Source organism: Centroberyx affinis, unplaced genomic scaffold (assembly GCF_046629955.1).
Source record: "Centroberyx affinis isolate AG114_WGS23_722 - 3 ecotype Tasmania unplaced genomic scaffold, CSIRO-AGI_Caff_v1 ptg010258l_1, whole genome shotgun sequence".
Lineage (NCBI taxonomy): Eukaryota > Metazoa > Chordata > Actinopteri > Beryciformes > Berycidae > Centroberyx > Centroberyx affinis.
Genome location: NW_027284783.1, coordinates 98,100 through 118,956, shown reverse-complemented (window position 1 = coordinate 118,956; position 20,857 = coordinate 98,100). Strand labels below are relative to the sequence as shown.

The 20,857-nt window shown below is 40.8% G+C and overlaps 1 protein-coding gene across 1 annotated transcript; it reads right to left on the bottom strand.

Annotated features, from left to right (window-relative positions):
* Window positions 1-1,623: 1,623 nt before the first annotated feature.
* On the bottom strand, window positions 1,624-16,959 carry cunh12orf56 (chromosome unknown C12orf56 homolog). The gene is made up of 14 exons (XM_071514876.1): window positions 16,708-16,959; window positions 15,205-15,397; window positions 14,315-14,372; window positions 8,910-9,132; window positions 8,187-8,372; window positions 7,986-8,074; window positions 7,750-7,894; window positions 6,647-6,741; window positions 5,612-5,701; window positions 5,118-5,205; window positions 4,947-5,021; window positions 4,036-4,113; window positions 3,356-3,537; window positions 1,624-1,735 (listed from the first exon to the last, which is right to left on the bottom strand). The coding sequence occupies exons 1-14, from the start codon at window positions 16,957-16,959 to the stop codon at window positions 1,624-1,626; spliced, it is 1,866 nt and encodes a 621-aa protein (XP_071370977.1).
* Between the last annotated feature and the right edge of the window lie 3,898 nt (window positions 16,960-20,857).

The following is a 20,857-nucleotide window of genomic DNA, read 5'->3' as shown; positions in this document are numbered from 1 at the left end:
GCCTATTACTCATACCCACAGCATGGCCAAGTATGGTCTCTAAAGGACAGGTGAAGGACAGGACTTAATAGTAATGATGATAATGATGATAATAAATCGGCTGTGGAGGACACCAACTTGGGCTGTGTACCTCAGCCACTTTCATTGATTTACTAGCCAAATGGATTTGATGGTTGATCATCTGCCAATGTAGATGGCAGAATAAACAAAATATACCACTTTTACAATTGTGACACTGATATTTAATTAAAAAAGAAAAGAAAACACCTCTTAAAGTATAACAAGCATAGCATACAGCTTATTACACTGTATTGTTGTTTCAACCGAGTGTGACAATAATTATGGACATCACCAATCTCAGTTCTTTCACATTCTTTTCTTTTCCATTCTTTTCATTCACCCACATTCTACTCTAATCTATTCCAACTGGGAATTAATACAAAGAGAAACACATATGATTTAGAATCAACTATATCTTTAATCAAGGATACTACGACACATTTGATGAGTTCCACAAACATTTTTTTTTACAATCACTGGAGACAAATATTGTTGGCTACAATGCAAAGTGGAGAATAAGAGCATCCAACAAACTAAACTGATATGTTCATATGTATATGCATTTGTGTAATGCATATTTGTGATATTCATTAAATATCCAGTACCTAATGTAATATCTAATGAAGGCATAAAGCCAAAACATGCTGGTGAGACAACAGTTTTCATCCTCATGGACAAAAGGAGTGCAATCTTTATAATTGGTTTTAACCTATGTAAATCTTACCAGAGAGTGCATAGCACAAATGTGTCAGCGTATTAGCACCAACTAGTAAAAAGGTGCAAGAATTGTCTCAGGAAGTGATTGATTTGAATGGGCATATTATTTCTGAGATGTGATGACAGCTGACAAGACTTCCAGCATAGTCAGAGGTTCCTGTGGTGAAGTGAGACGTGCAATAGTTCCAATCTATCTTACAATTCATGGATGTAACAGACATTCAGTATCCTTTGCCATAAAATATTATCAAAACATCGTGTTCAGTACAATATCCTAAATAAACCCACCCACTCATTAATTCATCATGATAAACCTGAATACAGAGCAAGGCCTTGGGCACAAGACGGGAAAGAAGATCCAGTGTTTTCTCCTCTCTGGAGGGTAAGACACAAATACAAAAAACAATTCAACTCGTTCTCTCAATTCCTGAAAAGTTCATTTTATGAAGACATGAGATCTGATTTCAGTGTAGCAGTGGCTATGTTTACATGTACAGAGAATTCCCTTCTTAACCCAGTTACTCCAGTAATCTGGTTTTGAGTTGAAACATGTAAACGTCATAACTGAGTTAACCCAGTTAAGCTCATACCTCTGATTATGAGAAACCTGGTTAAGATGCCTGGTTTACCCACGTATTAAACAGGTTACTGTATTTGTAGACAGGATTATTCTGTTAATTGATTTATTCAGAGCAACACTCGAGTCACACTCGGACAAAGGCACACACTCTTCCTGTCCTGTGCTACGTTTGTGCCTGTTTGTTGTTATAATGGTGAGTGTCGGATACAGGATACAGGATACCTTCAATCGTGTTTGTAATAATAGGTGAAAATGTCAAATGTGTGTCATCTGTGCAGGATAAGGGCCAGCAGCTGCTTGACCAGACGTAGAGCTGGTTGGCTGATGGGATAGTGAGACGGCAGCTTCTCCTCGGCACATGACAGCTTCACATAATACCTGGACGGAGGATGAAAGATTTCCGTTTAAGTGATGTAGAAAAATGTGGGCAAAAACTTTCTACACAGTTCTTCACTTGCCCAAAATGTGACTTCAATTCTTAACCCTAACCATAACCCAATTCTCACGGACCCCAATTTCCACACTTGAATCACTAAGGTTTCATCTGATCTTAACACATGGCACCACTAACTTCAAACTAATGTTGAGTGATTCCATTTAAAAATTCTATCATGAACACTAGGGTTCGACTTACGACGCATCACATTAGTTCAGACAGGACACGGAAGTCATCTATCAACTGATCACTTCACACACCAATCACAATCCATTCTCATAACAAGGTGGTCTATTTAAATGACCTCCTTCTACACTGATTCTTGCTACACTAACTGCTGCACGCTCTCTGCTGCTCAGTAAAGCTTTATGCCACTGCTGCTATAACTGGTTATGCTGCTTACTCCTACCTGCTACACGCTGCTGTCACTGGTTGAGCTGATTTCTCGTGCTCAAGATGTCTTGCTTTTGTCAGATGAAGAACCTCTGAGGAACCCAATGTCGGTGCTGTCTGGCAAATAAAAGTCCACTGATACCTTCAAGAAGGCTTTGTCAAGGAAAGAATGGCTTTTACGCAGCTCATCCCACCGCCACTGGCGGCTGACTCCTGCTAAGAAGCCAGAGTCCGAACTCGGATTACTGCGTTCATAATATCCAGCTCTCACTCTGTCATGAATGCCCGCTTCAAGCCCTGGAAACCGGTCTTTTTCTGCCCGCGCCATTGCCAGTGTCAACGGCTCAGTAGACCCAGGCACGGGTCTACAGAGCAGGGAGAAGCAATTGTGATTTGGAGATTTATTGCACTCCACAAAGAATCTCTTGCTTATATTCAACCAGAAGCTTGGTATTATCTCAGGTCAAAAGCCATGAGTAATTGATACATGTTGCTGTTGTGAATAAATTACATATAACATAAAAGATGCTGCATAAGGTGGTTGACTGGGTTAACTTATACTGACTCACTAGTTATATATATGTACACATATATATGTATATATATATATATATATGTGTGTGTGTATGTATATATATGTATATATATATATATATATATATATATATATATATATGTGTGTGTGTGTGTGTGTGTGTGTGTGTGTGTGTGTGTGTGTGTGTGTGTGTGTGTGTGTGTATATATATATTTCCCTTGTGTCTAGATACTGCAGCTGCGTATGTCACCTTATGGTTTAAATAGCTAAATCCAAAGGAAATTGGATCAACTGGATCAACCTTAACTTGTAATGTAGAATGACCTCTTATAGGATGCATGCTTGTATCCCTTCTCTGTAAGTCTGACTTGCGTCTTCGCCGAGGTCAGCAACAGGCTGTTGCTTCACATAGTTACTCTCATTACTCATTACTCTCAACAGTAGAATGACCTCTATCAGGATGCATGCTTGCATCCTCATGTAGGCTCGTCTCCTACCACCGCTTGAGGTTTGCAACAAGCTTGTTGCTACACATTGATCTTTCTATTACTGATTACTTACCTGCTATACCATATTGGCCGAAATCCACTTACAATCACTCACATCTCTACCAAACAAACCAACAACAACACACCTGAACTCCTCTCTGTAGTGGGACCGTAGGTGCTGTCCCAGCTGATGGCTGTACTGCAGGCAGGCCAGCAGGAGGCGACAGCGCTGGAACAGCAGAACAGACTGGAGCGGACTCAGAGCCGACCGCTGGACGTCTGACAGAACCAGCACTACCTGCTGGGCCTGGTAGCCAATGAAGGACAACTAGAGAGACAGAGGCCAGATTTGGGTTAGAGCCTGGTTCATTAGATTATGGGAGAAAGACAAACTGTTATAAACAAAAAGACAGCAGGGAAGACAAAAGAAAGAAAATGAGTCCAGATTCTGTTCAGTCCTGCAGCACATTGGTGGCGAAAATGTATAGGTTTTTTGAAAGTCAAGAAGACGATTGTGGGAGTTGTATGTTTTCATTACTGCAGGTTTGAACTCATTTGAACAAAAATGGAAGTTGCTCATGTGATAGTGGCTGTGTGTTTGAGCAAATTATGTATAATTGTGGGCAGACCTACAAGGGCATTTAAGAAGCAGCAAGTATGGAACACAACTTGCTGAGATCTGAAAAAGAGTTTGACTGCTGAACTTGTATGCATTAACCATGTATGTTAGGTGAAAATTCCCCCTGGCTGTTTCTAACTATTCTGTATAGTGTCTCTGTAGTGAAGTGAACTGAACTGAGCAGAAAGTGATGGTGAGGAATTTTACCAGGTGAGGATGAGGCTGCAGGACTCTGAGGATCCAGCCAACAGTCAGGAAGTTCTCCACAGAGGAACACCTGCTGGCCTGAAGCGCACACAAAGCATTACAACAACCTGTTAGGTTAAAGGTCTGCCGATACAGTTCGGACAAATTGTCTGGAACATCACATTTATCACTCTAACAACGGAACAGAAACATCACATTCATTATAATACTTACACGCCAGAAAAACAACAATAATCACAATACCTACTAGTCTGAAATACAGTGCTGAGGAGTAGTTTCACTACAATTAAACTAATTAATTGATTAATTAAACTAATTAAACTGCTAGTCTACCAGTTTAACTTAATTTTACAGTTGCAGTAACTAAATTCAAATCTGGATTGTGTTTTTAGAAGTTCATTCCTTTTTTGTCATTTTGAGGTGTAGTTAAAATAAAAGAAGGCAATTGCATTTTGTTCACCGTTTTTATTTTTTATTTTATTTACTCCTTTAATTGCCAATCAGATGTTACAAATATCTTTTTTATTATTTAAATTTATACACAACAGAAAGTTACTGTTCCTTCCGCGTGTTTTGTGACAAAGCCAACTTTGAGTGAAAATGTAGGCATGATGGGCATTACATACAAAAGAAAGTTAACATTCCTGTGTGTGTGTGTATGTGAGGGGAGTTACACTCTTGCTAACACAAATTCTTAAATGCATCGTTCACAGTATTAATAGGTTTTAGGAAAAATGTTTAGATTGACAATATGTGTGTACGAATACAGCAAGCATGAAGCATGATGGGAGAACTACTACAATGGATAGTAGTGACACAACACGGCCATTTATTACCCTTATTACCCTCTCTCTCTCCAGCAGGACTAGCTGTGATACAAGCTATTTCTATCAGGGTGTTTCAGTACTCACCTCCTGGCCTAAAACCACGAGCTCAAAGAGCAGGGAGCAGGCAGCATCCAGGTACTCAGCAAGTAAGGCCTGAAGCTGAGACAGAGAGACACAACAAACATGATGAATTGATAAAAACAGAGAATACAACATTTAAAAACCAATAACAATTGTTAGTAGAGATCCACCAACCTCAGAGTCAACAGGAGTTCCCTGGTTGTGTGTTTGTAGCTCTGGATCACACACCAAGGCTAGCAGCATTCTGGCTGTCAGGGCCCCTCTGCAGGGAGAAAAGCACTTTTAAGCATTTCTTGGCATTTTTTAAATTATTTTCACTGGGATTCCTGCTTTGTTGGGTTTTATACATTGGAGAGAGATGGGAAAAATGGCTGAGAGATGACGGGACAAAGGTCAGGAGCCGTTTCATCTGAATCTTTACCCTCATAAAGAAAAGGGAAGCTACTCAGAGCTTGTACCAATTCTGACTTGATTTACAGCATAAATGATCTTGTGACATAGTACCTCCAACTAACCAAGTAACCAAACAGTGGCTAGCCTACAGGTTTATTATATGTAAGGATAGGAAATACAGGAAGTACAACACAAGTAGACAGACAGACAAGCAGGCAGTCCAGGATTCAAGTGGATGGACAGGCAGACAGACAGAGGAAAGGTGAGTTGTTTACTTTTTTGCAGTCAGCAGGCTGAGTCTGGCCGGTTCCACCTCCGTCTCTCTGAACATGACAGCCAAGGTCTGGGCGGTCAGAGTGCTCAGTCTGGGGTGGGGGGAGTGGGGTATTGAGGTTAGAGCCTTTATCAGACAATACAACAGTTAACATGTCACTCCCTACCACCCCACCAATGATGCAGTGCAGCCCCCCTCTGGGCAGAGCAGTAAATGTGTCACCTTGTGGTTGTTTATGGTGTGGAACTAGAAGGACTGAAGAGAAGCCGTCACTCAGTGGACTGAACCCTGACAAATGTACTTGCATAACTGGTTATTAAACCTTTTCATTTTGACCTATAATAGTAGCACCCAGTGGAATTATGGAATGCAATTATGGAAATACCAGAACATAGTGGTGATATGAAGCATTCCCCCAAGTTTTGTCAAAATCCCATCAGTTGTGTCTGATATATCGAGCACACACACACACACACACACACACACACACAGTGTGCGTAGTGTCGCCGTGAGGACTTGAATTTAAAGATAGCTTTGAAATGCAGTATCATTTCTCACTGCATCTCCTTCCACATTCGGATGTCTCTAGTGCTCCTAGGCTTTAAATTACAAAACATCAAGGTAACTTAAATGGGCAAAAAATCGGCAAGGGAATTTCTACTGATACCTGACATCTTTATTTAGAAAGTCAATAAAGTATAAAGAAGAAGAAGCAGGGTTAAGTGGGACTCACTAGAACACACTAAAACACACCAGCAGGGGACATGAAACAAACATAAACCTGCATTTTAACCTGCACAAAACATGACTTTGTAGTGCATACAGGTATAAAAGCATAAAGGTAAGGATAGATAGACAGGCAACACATTAACACACACACACACACACACACACTCCCACACAAGGTCTATACACTCAAAGCCTGCCTTTCTAACAGCGCTAAGCCTGTTGTGTAAAAACAAAGCAGCTTAAGGAGGGTAGAGGTGAGACACACTTTCACACGCATACACACACACACACACACTGTGAGGCTTACAGTAGTTGATCTGCAGTGTGGACTCCTTGGGGGCTCTGACAGCCGTGAAGGGAATCCTCTAGAGTCTGAACCAGGAACACACACATCTCACTGGACTGGAACACACACACAAAAATACAAATTTGGAAAGTTGGAAAAATGGGTGTAGAGCCAGATACTGTATATCCAATAGATTATATTTTTTTAAGGTCAGGGCTCCTAGACGCTGGCTACCTACAATCTGCCTGAGGAGCTTAGGCTGGCTAAAGCAGTATCATCCTTTATTAAATCACTTTATGTAATGACATTATATTAATTGTCTTACACCTCTCTTTTACGGTTTATGTCTTACCTCGCTTTTGTTGTTTTCACTCTTGATTTTATCTGTTTCGAAAAGTACTTCGCAGATATTGACGTTTCATTTGTATTCATTAAACAATAAAAGATTTCTTGAACATCTGCATTCTCATTACAACCAGCTTTTTATAAAAACAATATGCCACTTGAGGCCATGGGTTTAGGTCTAACAACTCCGCTTAACTATTCTAAAATCACTGCCTTGTTATTTGGCTTTTTGCTAAAATAACATTGTGTGCTTTCAGGAACAAACACATCATGAAAAAATTCAGTTGTATTGTTAACCAAGTTGACCAGTTCTGGTTCTATTGCTGTACAGCCCAAAACAGGAAGGGTTCCACTGTTCCTGCAGTGCAAATGGAGCTTAAGTTTTTTCATTAGCAACATCATCTTTGCAACAGGAAGCAACAGGTTTGATGAGAAATGTGTTCTTAATGTTAGCTAACAATAGCACTGGTGTGAGATAAAGGCTACCAATTGTGTAGCCCGTGGTCTCATTTTTTTTTACAGTAATTACACCAAGTTATCACATTTCATTTGATATTGATGTTTTAAAATGCTAAACGTAGCACCTGTAACTTCAATTGAAGGATTACATGCTCCTCTATGGATTGAGAAAATTCTAATACCCTTCGGTTTATGCAACCCTTTCATAACTCATTGATTAAACTCAAAAATGCGTGCTGGTCAAACTGAGAACAAGGCTGGTTTTCTGTGTGTGTGTGTGTGTGTGTGTGTGTGTGTGCACTTTAAAATGAATATCTCACCCTCCAGAATAGTTTTCGTAGTGTTATATTGCGGAGGGCAGCAGTTCTTAGTTCCTGTAGTAACAGATAGAGGCTCTCCAGGTTGAGTCCCTCCTGCAGGAGCTCAGCACTCAGCTGACGAAACAGATGGGCTGTCCGCTCCCAGCTACACACACACACACAAATCATAAATAATGTTTGTTATTCTATTAAAATGTTGCAGCCCTTTTTGATCTCAGTGAAGGGAGTTTGTGTACCTGATGGCAGGAAGTTGACTGCGGGGGGAGGAGCTGGACGAAGTACTGCACCTCCTTCTATAGAGCGGATCTAACAACAGAGTGGACCTCTGAACACACACACACACACACACACACACTTATTAGTCATGGGCAAAAGAAAAAAGGAAAGAAAGAAAGAAAGAGAAAGAAAGAAAGAAAGAAAGAAATCATGTTACGCACAATAATGTAACTGCTCCATGAGCTCTGTAGATGCAGGTAGATTCGAGACATCTGTGACACGGCATAGAGATGCAGCTCCGCCTCTTTCTCTCTCTCCTCTCCATCCTTTTCTCCATCCCTCTCTCTGCTGTTCACCCTCTCTCTCCTCAACAGGCGAGCCAGCACTGAGCCTCTCCTCCTGTATACCTGGAACATCACATCAGGGTTGTGATCATCGTTCCATTATGTATCCCCAAACGAATTAAACCAAATGTATAGACTTGTTTTGCAGTTGCTCACACATGCTTATTCATACAACTTAAACAGCATTTCGCCACCAAAATCTGTGGCTCTTACACTGTAATCACAGCCACATTACCACTGCCTTATTCTCAGCAACAGCCAATGAAGATCAACATGTTAATTAAGCATAATATATTTAATGGCCACAGTGATTATCCAGGTGCGTGTACAAGTTCAGTGGTGCTCATACCAGCTATTCCAGAGAAGAGAAGAGGTAGAGGCACATAATGCAGAATTGTTTGGGAAAAGACATGAGGGGTTATTCAAAAAACTCACTGGCAATTTGTTTGATTCACTTTTGTAAAAATGATAGTTTGGCAGCCAACAGCACTTTGGGTTTTATGAATAAGCCCCTAATGTGCTGGCTAACTGGCTGAAACAAACCGAGATCACTCTTTAAATTGCCTTGATGTCAGTTGCCATCCATCCATCCATCCATACCTGGCCAGCCTCGTGGATCTTCGGGCTTCGTTCCAAGGGCGACAGAGGGGAGGAGGGAGAGGCAAGGGGGGACACAAAGGAGTGGAGGGAGGGTGTTGGGGAGGGAGGATGGCCACGAGGCCGAGGGAGGCGCAGGAGGCCCAGAGTCTCTGGGTCGGGACAGGAGGCGGAGCGCACGGGCCTTAACATGTGCACCTCCACTTCCCCACCTACTGTATGGTTCCTGATAAAGGAGAGAGGGGTGGTTTGGAGAGGTGTGAGAGAGAAGGGAGAGAGAGAGAGAAAGGGGAGAGAAAGATAAGATGAAACTTTCACCACTGTGGGGAAATTGTGTTGCTGCAGTAGCAGGATACAGCAAAGAAAAATGGGGGATAAATAAGAATACACAAATTTGGGGTACTTAAACACAACACAACCGACAATTTCAGCACTACAATTTTTAAGAAGAAATGTATGAATGAAAAATATCTAGGATATGAAAATATATCAATATATGAAATCTATTCAGTATGAAATTGTGAAAAATAATAAAAATATCAAAGAGAGGTTGAGTGGGAGAGAGGGGATATTCAAATATATTGCTATATGTGGGAGCACATTTTATCTTTGATATCTAATGTGTCTTTTGTACATAGTGAACTTAAATAATAGGCAAAAAAAAAACACAACTAGCTCCTTTATTTTGATGGGGAGAAACTCTCAGAAACATAAGTGATCCAGTGAATAAGAAGATGATCCCTAGTAAGGCTGCATTATTGATCGCAGTGAAACTTACTGACTACAAGTGTCAATATACAAGACAAGGAGGAAGGGATTAAGAAAGCGAGGAGTAGATGACATTCTTGTTTAACCTTTATTTAACCAGGCAGGTCACTTAAAAACAAATTGTAAAGCATTAGGACTGCTTGGCAGGAGGATGAGGAAGAGGAGGAGTGGTTGTTTCCATCACACACTGATGTGTCCTGATCCTCTCTGTAAATCCTATGGAATAATGGAAACTACCTCCCTAGTAGCTAGATCTGAGAGTTTGGTAACACTGTCTTTGGTGCAACACTGTCTTTGGTGCAACACTGTCTTTGGAGGCATCATATGTGCATTTCAAGTGTATTATAAGCACATACACACTATTCTTACAATCTATCACATCGGAAAACCCATTAAATGCATTATGCCATGCATTGTAATGTACTATGATTCTGCTGTAACTGTTGTTCGAGGTTTGCCCCACATCATTTGTGGAATAGAGTTTACCACCTTTTCATATTTAATTAAATAAGCTTATGGTCACACATTTATTCACTGAGGAAACAAAAGTGCAATCCCAAAGTGCAGTCCAACTTATGTACTCTCTGGCAGTTCACTCTGTTGACTGGTCCTATTACAACATAAGGAGGCTTCTATGTACAATAAATATACAGTACCAAGACATGATATTGAGCTCACGCATTATGACTCATTATGACTTGTTAAGGCAATCGATGTCCACCAAAATACAACACTGACCCAATTCAAATTCAAAATCATCATCACACTTTTGAGCTCAACTTTGTTCCAAACAATCTATAACTTGGAGAGTAGTTTTTCTACCCTCCACTACATCTGAGAAATGCTATCCTACTTGCAAGGTGTTTTCTATGTACAAAACTGATTGTGCACTTTGGGAAGCCACATTGCATGTAATAGTGAATTACATTTATACTACTGCTCTTTCCCCTAGTGGAGTCATTTGGATATTTCACACTGCATTTTCCTTTCAGCCATCAGGAGCTGCAAAGTTCAATCTAGCAACAAGATGACTGACAGATTTAACTTTAGTGTACAACAATATTTCTATTCAGTTCTTTGTGGGGGAAAAAAAGCTGCAATGGCCACTACAATGCTTTGGAAGGATGCATGAATCAAGGCTTCTACCATTGCTGCCTCTACCTTGTACCAATTTGTTTGGAATAAATAGAAGAAGCACTGGGTAGTTAGCATGAGCAGTGATAGCCACCACAGCTGAACAGACAAAGAAAACAGCGCCACCTACAGAAACTCAAACTTCATCAACAGAAAATCCAAGGACAAAGACGTTACAGTACTGGACACACTTTTTGATTGACAGGTGATCTCTGGGAAGTGCAGTGCAGAAACACCACAGCAATGAGCTCTTATAGAACGGCTCTGCTGAAAACTCATTTCTTTTTTCCCCAAGGATGATGTGTTTTCTGAATGTTTTGTGGAAAAACAGTAGCAGCAATTTCCAAAGTGAACCAGCAGGCTGCTCAGTAATTTGAATGTAATAACTTGGCGGCTGTAAGCTGTTTTCATATCTCCAAAGACCATTACCTTTCCCTCTGTGTCCCATTACCTGTTTGTGTGTGTGTGTGAGTGTGTGTGTGTGTGTGTTTTAATGACCTCCCAGGAGTGAACTACACTTGAGCAGCAAGACACAACACACACACATACATACATACATACATACATACATACATACACGCACACACAAAACAATAAATTATTTGATGGCCTTTTTTGCATTTTTGTACCCTAGCAACCATCCAATGACGACAACCATCCGCTCCCACTTCCTCTTGTCTCTTCGTACTCAAAACATGCACACACACACACACACACACACACACAGGAGAGGTATTTTAACATACAACACAGCGGAAATTAACAAATCTAATCCCAGTAGATTCTACCAATTTAACAACAGGAGACGGACCTGCTTACTTTGTCATACCATCTCTGAATGTGTGTATGATATATGGTGAGGTGAGGGGATCAGCTCACTGATCATATAGTGTGTTTCTATTTATTTCAGTGGCTCACAGGTGAGTCTACCGTAAATATTCAGAGAGAGTATGCTCAGTATAGCTGCATATTTTTGACAAGCAATGAACAATGAGCAATGAGCATAACACCGGTTAAGTTAGTCTGCCTCACACTATAGTATATTCAGCCTCACTAACACGCTACATAGGGCTGGCTCTCTCATCACATAACATATCAACAATTACCATCAGCCACGCACAAATGAGTTAATTTGTTGAAAAAAGAATGAAGAAAGAATCCTTAATTTCTAAATTAGAATGAAGAGTAAAATATATTTCTGGTTACAAGCAAAATATATTGTCAGTGTCCTGGAAAAATGTGACATCTCACATCTTAAATGTGTACAACTGTATGAATGTGAAGCAGGGCATTGCAGGAAAATACCAATTGTGTTCAATGAGCAGCCCGTAATCTGAAACTTCCTCCTGTCTGTTGATTAAATAAGTCATGAGCTACCTGAGACACTGAAGAGGTTCAGTCCAGCCCAAATACCTAGAGTATCAACCCCAACAGCCAGGCAGACTGATGCTGCATTCACATTCACAACACTGTTCACCTCAACTTTCACTGGTAAATACTACTAGAAAATACTGTTCATCTCAGCATTCAAGCCACAAATACTACTAGAAAATACTGTTGCAACGGACCTTTTCCATCCTTTACCATTTCTCCAACTTCCTGAATTCTGACCTCACCAACAAGGAAATATCTGTAGTCAAGTGTAGGGTTATTTTTAACCAACAAGTCAATCAAACGATTGATGTGAATGCAGCATGACAGCCTCGCTGTGGTTTTCATCCTGGCACTTGGGATGATTGCGTTGGTGTTTGCCAAGCACCCACAACTACATGTGTGTGCCTTCCTTTGTTGTTTTATCTCATCAATGACTAGTCGAGATGCACTTGGTTTTTTCTTGCCAGATGTTATGTTCTTAAAGCTACTATGTTTTGGGTAGAAAAGTAACTTACATAATAATCATTTGCAAAGACTTGGAACTGATTTCAAAGCTCATCACATACGGTTGTTTGTACTGTAACCAAGGACCAGCTCCTTTTTAACGTAGAACATCGACCCAGGGATTGTACTCATTGATCACTACATTTATTCAGTACTAAAGCATTATTAGGAAAGTTTTTTGGCATTTCAAACTTCCAAATACCCTACATGCTGCAGCTTTATGTGTTTAAAATGCATTCTTCTACTGTCTGTCCAAAGTCTGCCCTAGACATTCTCTGTCTATGGGAGTCACGGAGACAGACAAACTCTACTCTCTATAAAACCTTTACAACAGAAAGCAGTCTGGAGGGTTAGGAGTTTGTGTGTGTGTAAGAGATGGATAGACCGATAGCGTTAACATGTTAGAATTTATGACGAAAGAGAGCTATACAGTATAATGAGCATCAAGGCGTGATAGTAAAGATATTATTTATGATCAGTGACCAGTGTTTATTTCCCTCATACTGTATATCTGTATCTAGATAAGGGCCAGGTTACATGGGCTATGTGTCTAGATGTAGTTATAGAAACCACCTACAGAAACTCAAACTGCATCAACAGAAAATCCAAGGAAAAAGACGTCACAGTACTGGACACGCTGTTTGATTGACAGGTGATCTTTCGGAAGTGCAGAGCAGAAACATCACAGCAATGAGTGCTGAGCACCAAAAATGGAGACGAAATTAAAAAAAAAAAAACACAACAACGAGCACGTAGCAACACAGATGACAAAAAAGAGAAACTCACCACTTTTGCAGGTTGTCGCTTACTACAACACAACCCACCTTGTTAGAAACACTGTGTTTTTATCAGCTCAGACCAGGCTAATGTTATTACCAAATGGATACAAAACTACTTCCCTGCAATAGAAAAGCTGTCATGTAGACATAATGGAGCGTGGAGGAAGCTATGGGTGTCTGACATAGCCTCCCAATGAAACCAGTTTCATTGTGTTTAATGGCATCATATTGGCCTATCTGGCACACAGAGATAAGGCCTGAATGAATAAATGTATGAATGAATGAACAGTGCTGGGCAGAAAGGATCTGTGGATAGTGCTTCCTTAACATAAATCTGGAAATCAAAAAGACCTGTACTATGCATCAATCCTGTATCTACTAGTACTCCTGCAGACATTGCAGCCTATTTCTTTCAGAACCGCTGTAAGATAGAACTGGACGGGAATATTCTCTTTTTGCCAGATCATTCCCTACACCTTCTGATAGATGAAAAAGGATGATATAATGATACATTTCCCAATAATTTAACTTTGGGATGGAGGAAAAACAGCAATAGTTCAGTCTCATATTTACAGTGCTTGCAGTAAAAAGTGGGGCAATCAATACCAACCTAACGTGAAGTAACTAAGACTGTTGTTCAGACTGGCATCCTTTTGGTGCGTGTGTGTGTAAGTGTGTATAACCTGTTCTGACCTCTAACTTCCCTAATAGAATCAGAGACATCAGTCAGAAGGGTTTTAAGCTGCTTTGGTTTAACACGACAGGCTTAATGTTAGAAAGGCAGGCTTTGAGTGTATGGACTTATAGACTCTGTGTGTGTGTGTGTGTGTGTGTGTGTGTAACACTCACCTTTGTGGAGGTTCAGGAGATATCCTCCAATTGTTCTCTGAAAACAGTGAACCGACCCCTGGACAGAGAGAGAAGGATAGAAAGATAGAAAAAATTAGATTAACCTAAGTGGATGAAATAAAAAGTAAAGAGGAGATGGAGAGAAATTGACTAAACACACACACACACACATTTTTTTTAACCATACTTGCAAGGATCGTCACTGACTACATTTATTCCCTTGCCCTAACCTAAACCCCATCTTAATTATAATCATAACCTTGTCATGTACTTCACTGCAGTGTCCATGTCTCCTGTCAATAGCTTTTGGTGGGAACTGTACACACCTGTCACCATGTAGAGGAATCTGTGTGTGTGTGTGTGTGTGTGTGTGTGTGTGTGTTGTGTGACCAGAGGGTCCCTAGTTCAAATCCCAGGACCAGCTGGGAAAATGTGGTTGAGGAAAGTGAATAAGTAACACTCTGCCCTCCTTCAACAGTTATCATCAAAGTGCCTTTGAGCAAGGCACTGAACCCTGAACTGACATCCATTTGTTTCTAATGTGTGACATGATAAATGTCTGTACTTTGTACATCTTTGTACATCTTCCATATAGAGTTTCCCACCCTGAGTGTTCAAAATAGCAGCCGTGTGAATACGGTCAATGTGGCTAGCCAGGAGGTGATGAGACTGACACAAAAAGACTTTTTCACTCATTACTGCGCTCTCTCTCTCACACACACACACACACCTTTTACAAGGTATTTTATTGAATAGGGGGTTTGTAACCTAGCAACAGACAAATGACCTCTGGTAAAAAAAAAAAAAAAGGTGTAAATAAAAAATGGAGGAAAAAGGACACACACACACACAAAAACACACGCATACACACACATAATCTCAGTCTTTACCTTCTAAGGTGGGTGGTACTGTCAGGTGGTGGTTTCTGTGAGAGGGCGGGGCTGCAGGAGGAAGTCCTTCTTTCTTGTCCCTCCCCTGCCAATCATCTCCCTTCGCAGCAGGCTTTGCGGCAGCGTAGATGATTCGTATGTGCTGGGAGTGTTCCCTGTCCTTCCCACTGAGGAAATCTGGGAGGTCATTGATCTGCATAGGAACAGACAGATTGGGAGTTGAATGCAATTCTGCAATGTGCGTGTGACTGTGTGTTTGGAGTGATGACTGGTGTCGCCCCGTGTTTATGGAGTTTAAGATGAGATGAAACTATAATGAATGGAATTTTTTGCATCCATTCTCCATGTGAAAACTGATTAGACAGAAACACAAGGTCAGAGCGGTGGCACTGAGCTCTGTGGAATGAAGCAGAGCCCAGGTAGGATCAACACAGTGCCAGGCAGTAATCAGATGCTGTGATGCAGGATTAACTCTGTAAGGAAGAGGAAAAACCTGTGACCTCTGACCTATGTGATGTAACATGATAGAGGACTAGTATCTGTGCTACGCACAACAGCGCTACATGCCATGGGCTTACCTGGATACTACATATTAGGTGAACCTGAGGCTAAAGTAAAGAAATGTCTTGATTTGGCAGGAGATGCATTTTGTTTGTGTCTTGTGTTACGCAAACTTATTAAATACTTATTCTTCATCCACTTTTAGCCTAGTGGGTCACTCTCTCTAGAAGGGTTGTGGAAATAAAGTGTTTCCGCAATGATTTGGCAGGAGAAAATGATCTTGTTAGGTGGATTTGATATACACTTCCATGTTTCCTGAGCTCTATTAATGTAAGATTGCGTATGTATACACACACACACACACACACACACACACACACACACACACACACACAGCTGTCTACTAGGCAGCTTGCCAACCTGCTGTCAGTGTTAAGTAGATTGGTGCCTTAGTATAAATCTTTCACTTGTGTTTTATGTCACTGCCAATGTTACACGGCACCTAAAGTCCAGTAGATCAATATGTGATAGGTATCTTATTTATAAATTAGATGCCTTGATTTAGCAGAATACATATTTTGCTTGTGTTTTATGTTATAGTGCTCTGTATCTATGTGTCTACTGTATGGCAATGGTATGGAGATGCTAGCCACATGGATGGAAAGAAAAATTGATGCTATAATTGCTATAATTCCTTGCTGCTGAGTCTGTTTTGAAGACACACACACACACACACACACACACACACACACACACACACAAACACATACACACTGTTGTACAAGTTATTTGCTCTGGAAATACTGTTCATGTAACATTCATGCCAATAAAGCTGACTGAATTGTAAAGTGAAAGTGTATACAGAGAGGGAGCGGGAGGAAGAAAGACGGGGGGAGAGAGAGAGAGAGAGAGAGAGAGAGAGAGAGAGAGAGAGAGAGAGAGAGAGAGAAAGTGAGAGTGACAGCATCAGTTCACAGAATCTCACTCTTGACATCGACTCACCAGCTCGATGTCCCGCACGCGGCTGAGATTAACGGCTGCGGTGAGCGTGCGCGGCGGGTACTCGGTCAGGTACACACACTCGTCGCTCAGCACCACGTGCATGTACACCTTGTTGACGGTGTCCGATATCACAACGCACGGTTCGTAGGCTCGAATCCGTTCGTACACGGCCCGGTCGGTGTTCCTCTTCAGGAAAGAGTCCAGTTTGCTGTTCCGGCGGCAGTAGAGGTTCCCGTAGCCGGTCCGGGCCATACCGGCGGTACAGTTAGTAACCGAGTGTAACGTTAATCGCCACTTTCACCGGCGAAATAACGGACGCGCGGCGCGAGAGACAGTAGGGAGATACTTGGCGTTTAAATATGTCGTTGTGGCATTCCATCCTCGCTACTAAAGTGTGATTCCCGCGCTCAAAATTGGAGAAAAAAACAAAGGAGAAAAAGATGTTACCCGTCCCTCGCGCTCTGAGCAGGTGGACTACCGTTGACTTGCTCCATCTCTCCCGTCCCGAGCGCACAGATCCCGCTCATTGGTTAGCCTAGTGTGCAGGGACGCTGCTGATTGGCTAGGAGATAAATCTATTTAGAGGCAGGTCTGAGGTCAGGTTGTTGAAGTCACTTTCCATCCAAGTGTCGTTTCAAAGCACTTGGAACTTTCAGCAGGACTAAGCAGGAAAGGAACATACGTTTATCACACTTGTGTCTAAACATGGATCCCAGCCTCACACCCCGGTTATCTACACGAAGCAGGCATAAAGGCATTGAGGGACTGTGTTCATTTTGGACTGGAATATCAGAACAACGTATGAGAGGTGAAAGGCTGCAAAAAGAAAAAGATTATTTTGTCCCTGTCTCCTTGCTTCTTCTGTTGTGTTGGAACACAAATCTTGCATCTTTTAAGCTACATTTCTGCTTAGGCTGCTGTTTTGTTACCAAAGGCAAAGCTCAACTGATTGTAAGAGACAAAAAAAGCATAAATGCAAAATGCAGAAATGCAAACCTTTATGGGTGTACTGTACAGAATAGAGAGCTGAATGCAGGCTTGTGGTTGGACACATCACTGTACAGGCAGGTGACATCAGACCCACTGCAACAAAAATAACTCACCATTGACTACTTTGTCCGATGGAGATTTATGTAAAATGAGACAATGTAAATCAAGAGTGTGTTTTTGAATGACCAAAACTCAAACTGCTGGTCACTGAGAACAGATCAGCCACATGGCTCTGAGTGACAGACACATGACTCCAACAATGAAACCCCTGCTCTTCAGCTGGGATCATAGTTGTTAATGTGTTTAGGAGTTTGGTTAAATTCACTGTACTGAAACGTAGCCTACCCTTCATTTATTTGATGTGGCTCTTTATGATTGAAAGCTTGGAAATGCAAAGTTCCATCTGCGTTCAGAGTAGTTATGAGATATTAAGCTTTTCGGTTCTCACATCCCGTTGCCTATTGAAAAACAAATATACCCATCTATATCTAACTTTAGCAATATGTTAAGACCTGTTTGCATTATATGAATGAATTATTTTTTGACTAAAGTGTCATTTGGAACCTTAGAATTCCAAGGCCATGATGCTTCTCCAGGGTGAGATAAGTGTAGAGCAACATAGCAGCTCCATTTCCATTTCTGACTTTGGTCGTTTAACTTGCAGTTAAATAGTCACGTTTGCTTTTTTAAATAGATTGGCAAATACATACATACATACATAGCCTAGCTGTTAAACTGATATATAAATTGTTAAGTGATGTACAAGCTGCCAGTTAAGATAGAGTGCAAGCTTAAATTTTGTCATAGCTATAAATTGGCCATTTTTTATTAAACTTTTTAATTTCAATTTGCTTAGGTGAAAAAATGGCTTCAAAATGCCAAAAAGAATAGAAATATCTCATGCTATTTATCCATCAAAAATACAGAAACAGAGATATCATAAATACACAGGTTGTAGTGAGTTTGAGTCTTATGACACTAGAGGGCGCTGTAAGCCCTCCCACACTGTCCAACAGTGGACTGACAAGGCACTGGAGAGCAGAGACTGCATGCTTGGGACAGGTGCTGGATGATGCAAATAAAGCTACTTCTTGCTGCCAAAGTGTAAAGTGTAAAGCGGCCTAGAGGAGCTTTAATCTATATTCCTGAAACACAAACACACAAAAACACAACCGACAACTTGTCAAGAACAAACTAAGTAGGAATGTAGGAATGAAAAGTCTGAAAAATGATGAATTACGAAGCCGCTGTGCTGTGTGTTGTTTTCCTGCATATGTGCATGCCTTGTGGGGTGGCTGCTGCATGTTTATGCATATTTTAATACACATCATTTGCACATCATGTGTATTGCTGTAAATTTACATATCTGATTTCTTCAGTTTTCCATTTCCCTCCCATTGTTACATACTGCATAATACTAATCATACTTTTATAGTGACTCCACCTATTTCATAATGTATATACATTGCTTTGTATGTTTATACATGCTGTGTATATGTTTACATAACCACACACTTCATGTTCTATTTTATAGCTTTTATTGCTTTATTGTTGTTGCTTATTTTATATTATTTTTTTCTGCTTTTATTGTTTTGCAGTTAGGGGGTCTTGTCTTGTTTAAGGCCATGTCTGCTGACAGACACACACACTGCCACTTTTTAACACATTGCCACCATCGCCACTCTACACACTATGATTGTTAGTGGTGGAACAGTCACATATAGCGAGTTTTTGGATGAAATATATATTTTCTGGCAATCCAGAAGACAGTGGATGCTCCACAGTACACAGTTTCTCATCATATATATCAAGGAGATCTAGTTTGGGAAATGCCACATGCCCAGAATAGCTGCCTGTAGCTTTCTGCATCTCACAATGGCAACGTCATTTTTAATTCAACCTTTGTTTGACCTTGACCTGGCCAAGAAAGCAGCATCAAGACAGACAGAAAAGTTGCAGGCTAACAACATACAATAATGTATAAAGTCAGAATACAGTCAAAGTCATATAAAAGAGACAAGTTCTATCAATGTTGTTGCAGTTCCTACTGGCCACCAATAGAGGGCGATAAAGCTCACAGACTACTTAATACCACTTTAAATAGATTTGACACTGTGAACTGAACTTGAGGAAGCTCTCACATTAGATGGAGTGATTCCACCTTCACAGTTTAGTTGCGTATCTTATCAAACTCCAGTATGGTGGCAGACCTATTCAGACATTCATTTATCACTGCTGGACAAACACAGCATGTTACTGTAAAGCAGCAGAGAGTGCATGACATTTTGGGCTGATGCAAACCAGGAAAAATGTTGGTTATTTCTCTGTGTGGTGGCTGGGAATGTGATGCCATCTCCTCCTCTGCCTCATCTCCCTCTCAGTGACCCTGTCTGGGACACACACACACACACACACACACACACACACACACACAAACACACGCACACACAAACACACACAGGCGGTGGCTAGAGCTTTGAAGGGCGGCTTTGTAGAGGGGTGCAGAAATGAACGCCGAGTTGTTTCGGAAAGCGAGACACACACACACACACACACACACACACACACACACACACACACACCATGAAGGAGTGCAGCGATGAAGGCAGTGTTGTTTCAGAGAGGAACACACACAGTCTTTCATCCCAACCGAGCCAGAACACAGAGACAGATAGCTGGACAAACTAGGGTTCGACCAATATGGGTTTTCGAAGGCCAATACTGATCCTGTTTTTTGGATTGAAGCTGGTCAAAACTGATATTTTGTGCTGATATTCAATATCTTCTTCATTAGAATTTTACCAATTCTAATGCCTCCCAAAAATGTCAAATATTGTTTCCCCCGAAAACCATCATGGGACACTAAAACTCTCCATTGAAATGCAAGATAAGAAGAAGAAGATGAAGAAGGAGAAGAAGAAAAAGAAGAAGAATTACATTTTGATCCATACTTGTGTAAAATCAATTTAGGTTAAGTTCTTCCCATAGACAACCAGTGTAGTATTGATCAATTCTACAATAAATATGCAATCAATCAAACTGCATCATATCCATCATATCAGACACTGGCTGGACCAGATCTGATTTATAATAAAAGCACAATATTGGCTCCATATATCAATTTAACTGTAAGACATGTAGAAAACATTGTTTTAGATTG

Bases quoted from the DNA above. Each gene is read 5' to 3' on its own strand.
- cunh12orf56 (XM_071514876.1), bottom strand. From the start codon at position 16,959: ATGGCCCGGACCGGCTACGGGAACCTCTACTGCCGCCGGAACAGCAAA. The intron at 15,398-16,707 runs GTGAGTCGATGT...GTTCCTATGCAG, and splicing joins GCGTGCGGGACATCGAGCTG to ATCAATGACCTCCCAGATTT. The intron at 1,736-3,355 runs GTGTGTTGTTGT...TCCTCCGTCCAG, and splicing joins CACTACAGAGAGGAGTTCAG to GTATTATGTGAAGCTGTCAT.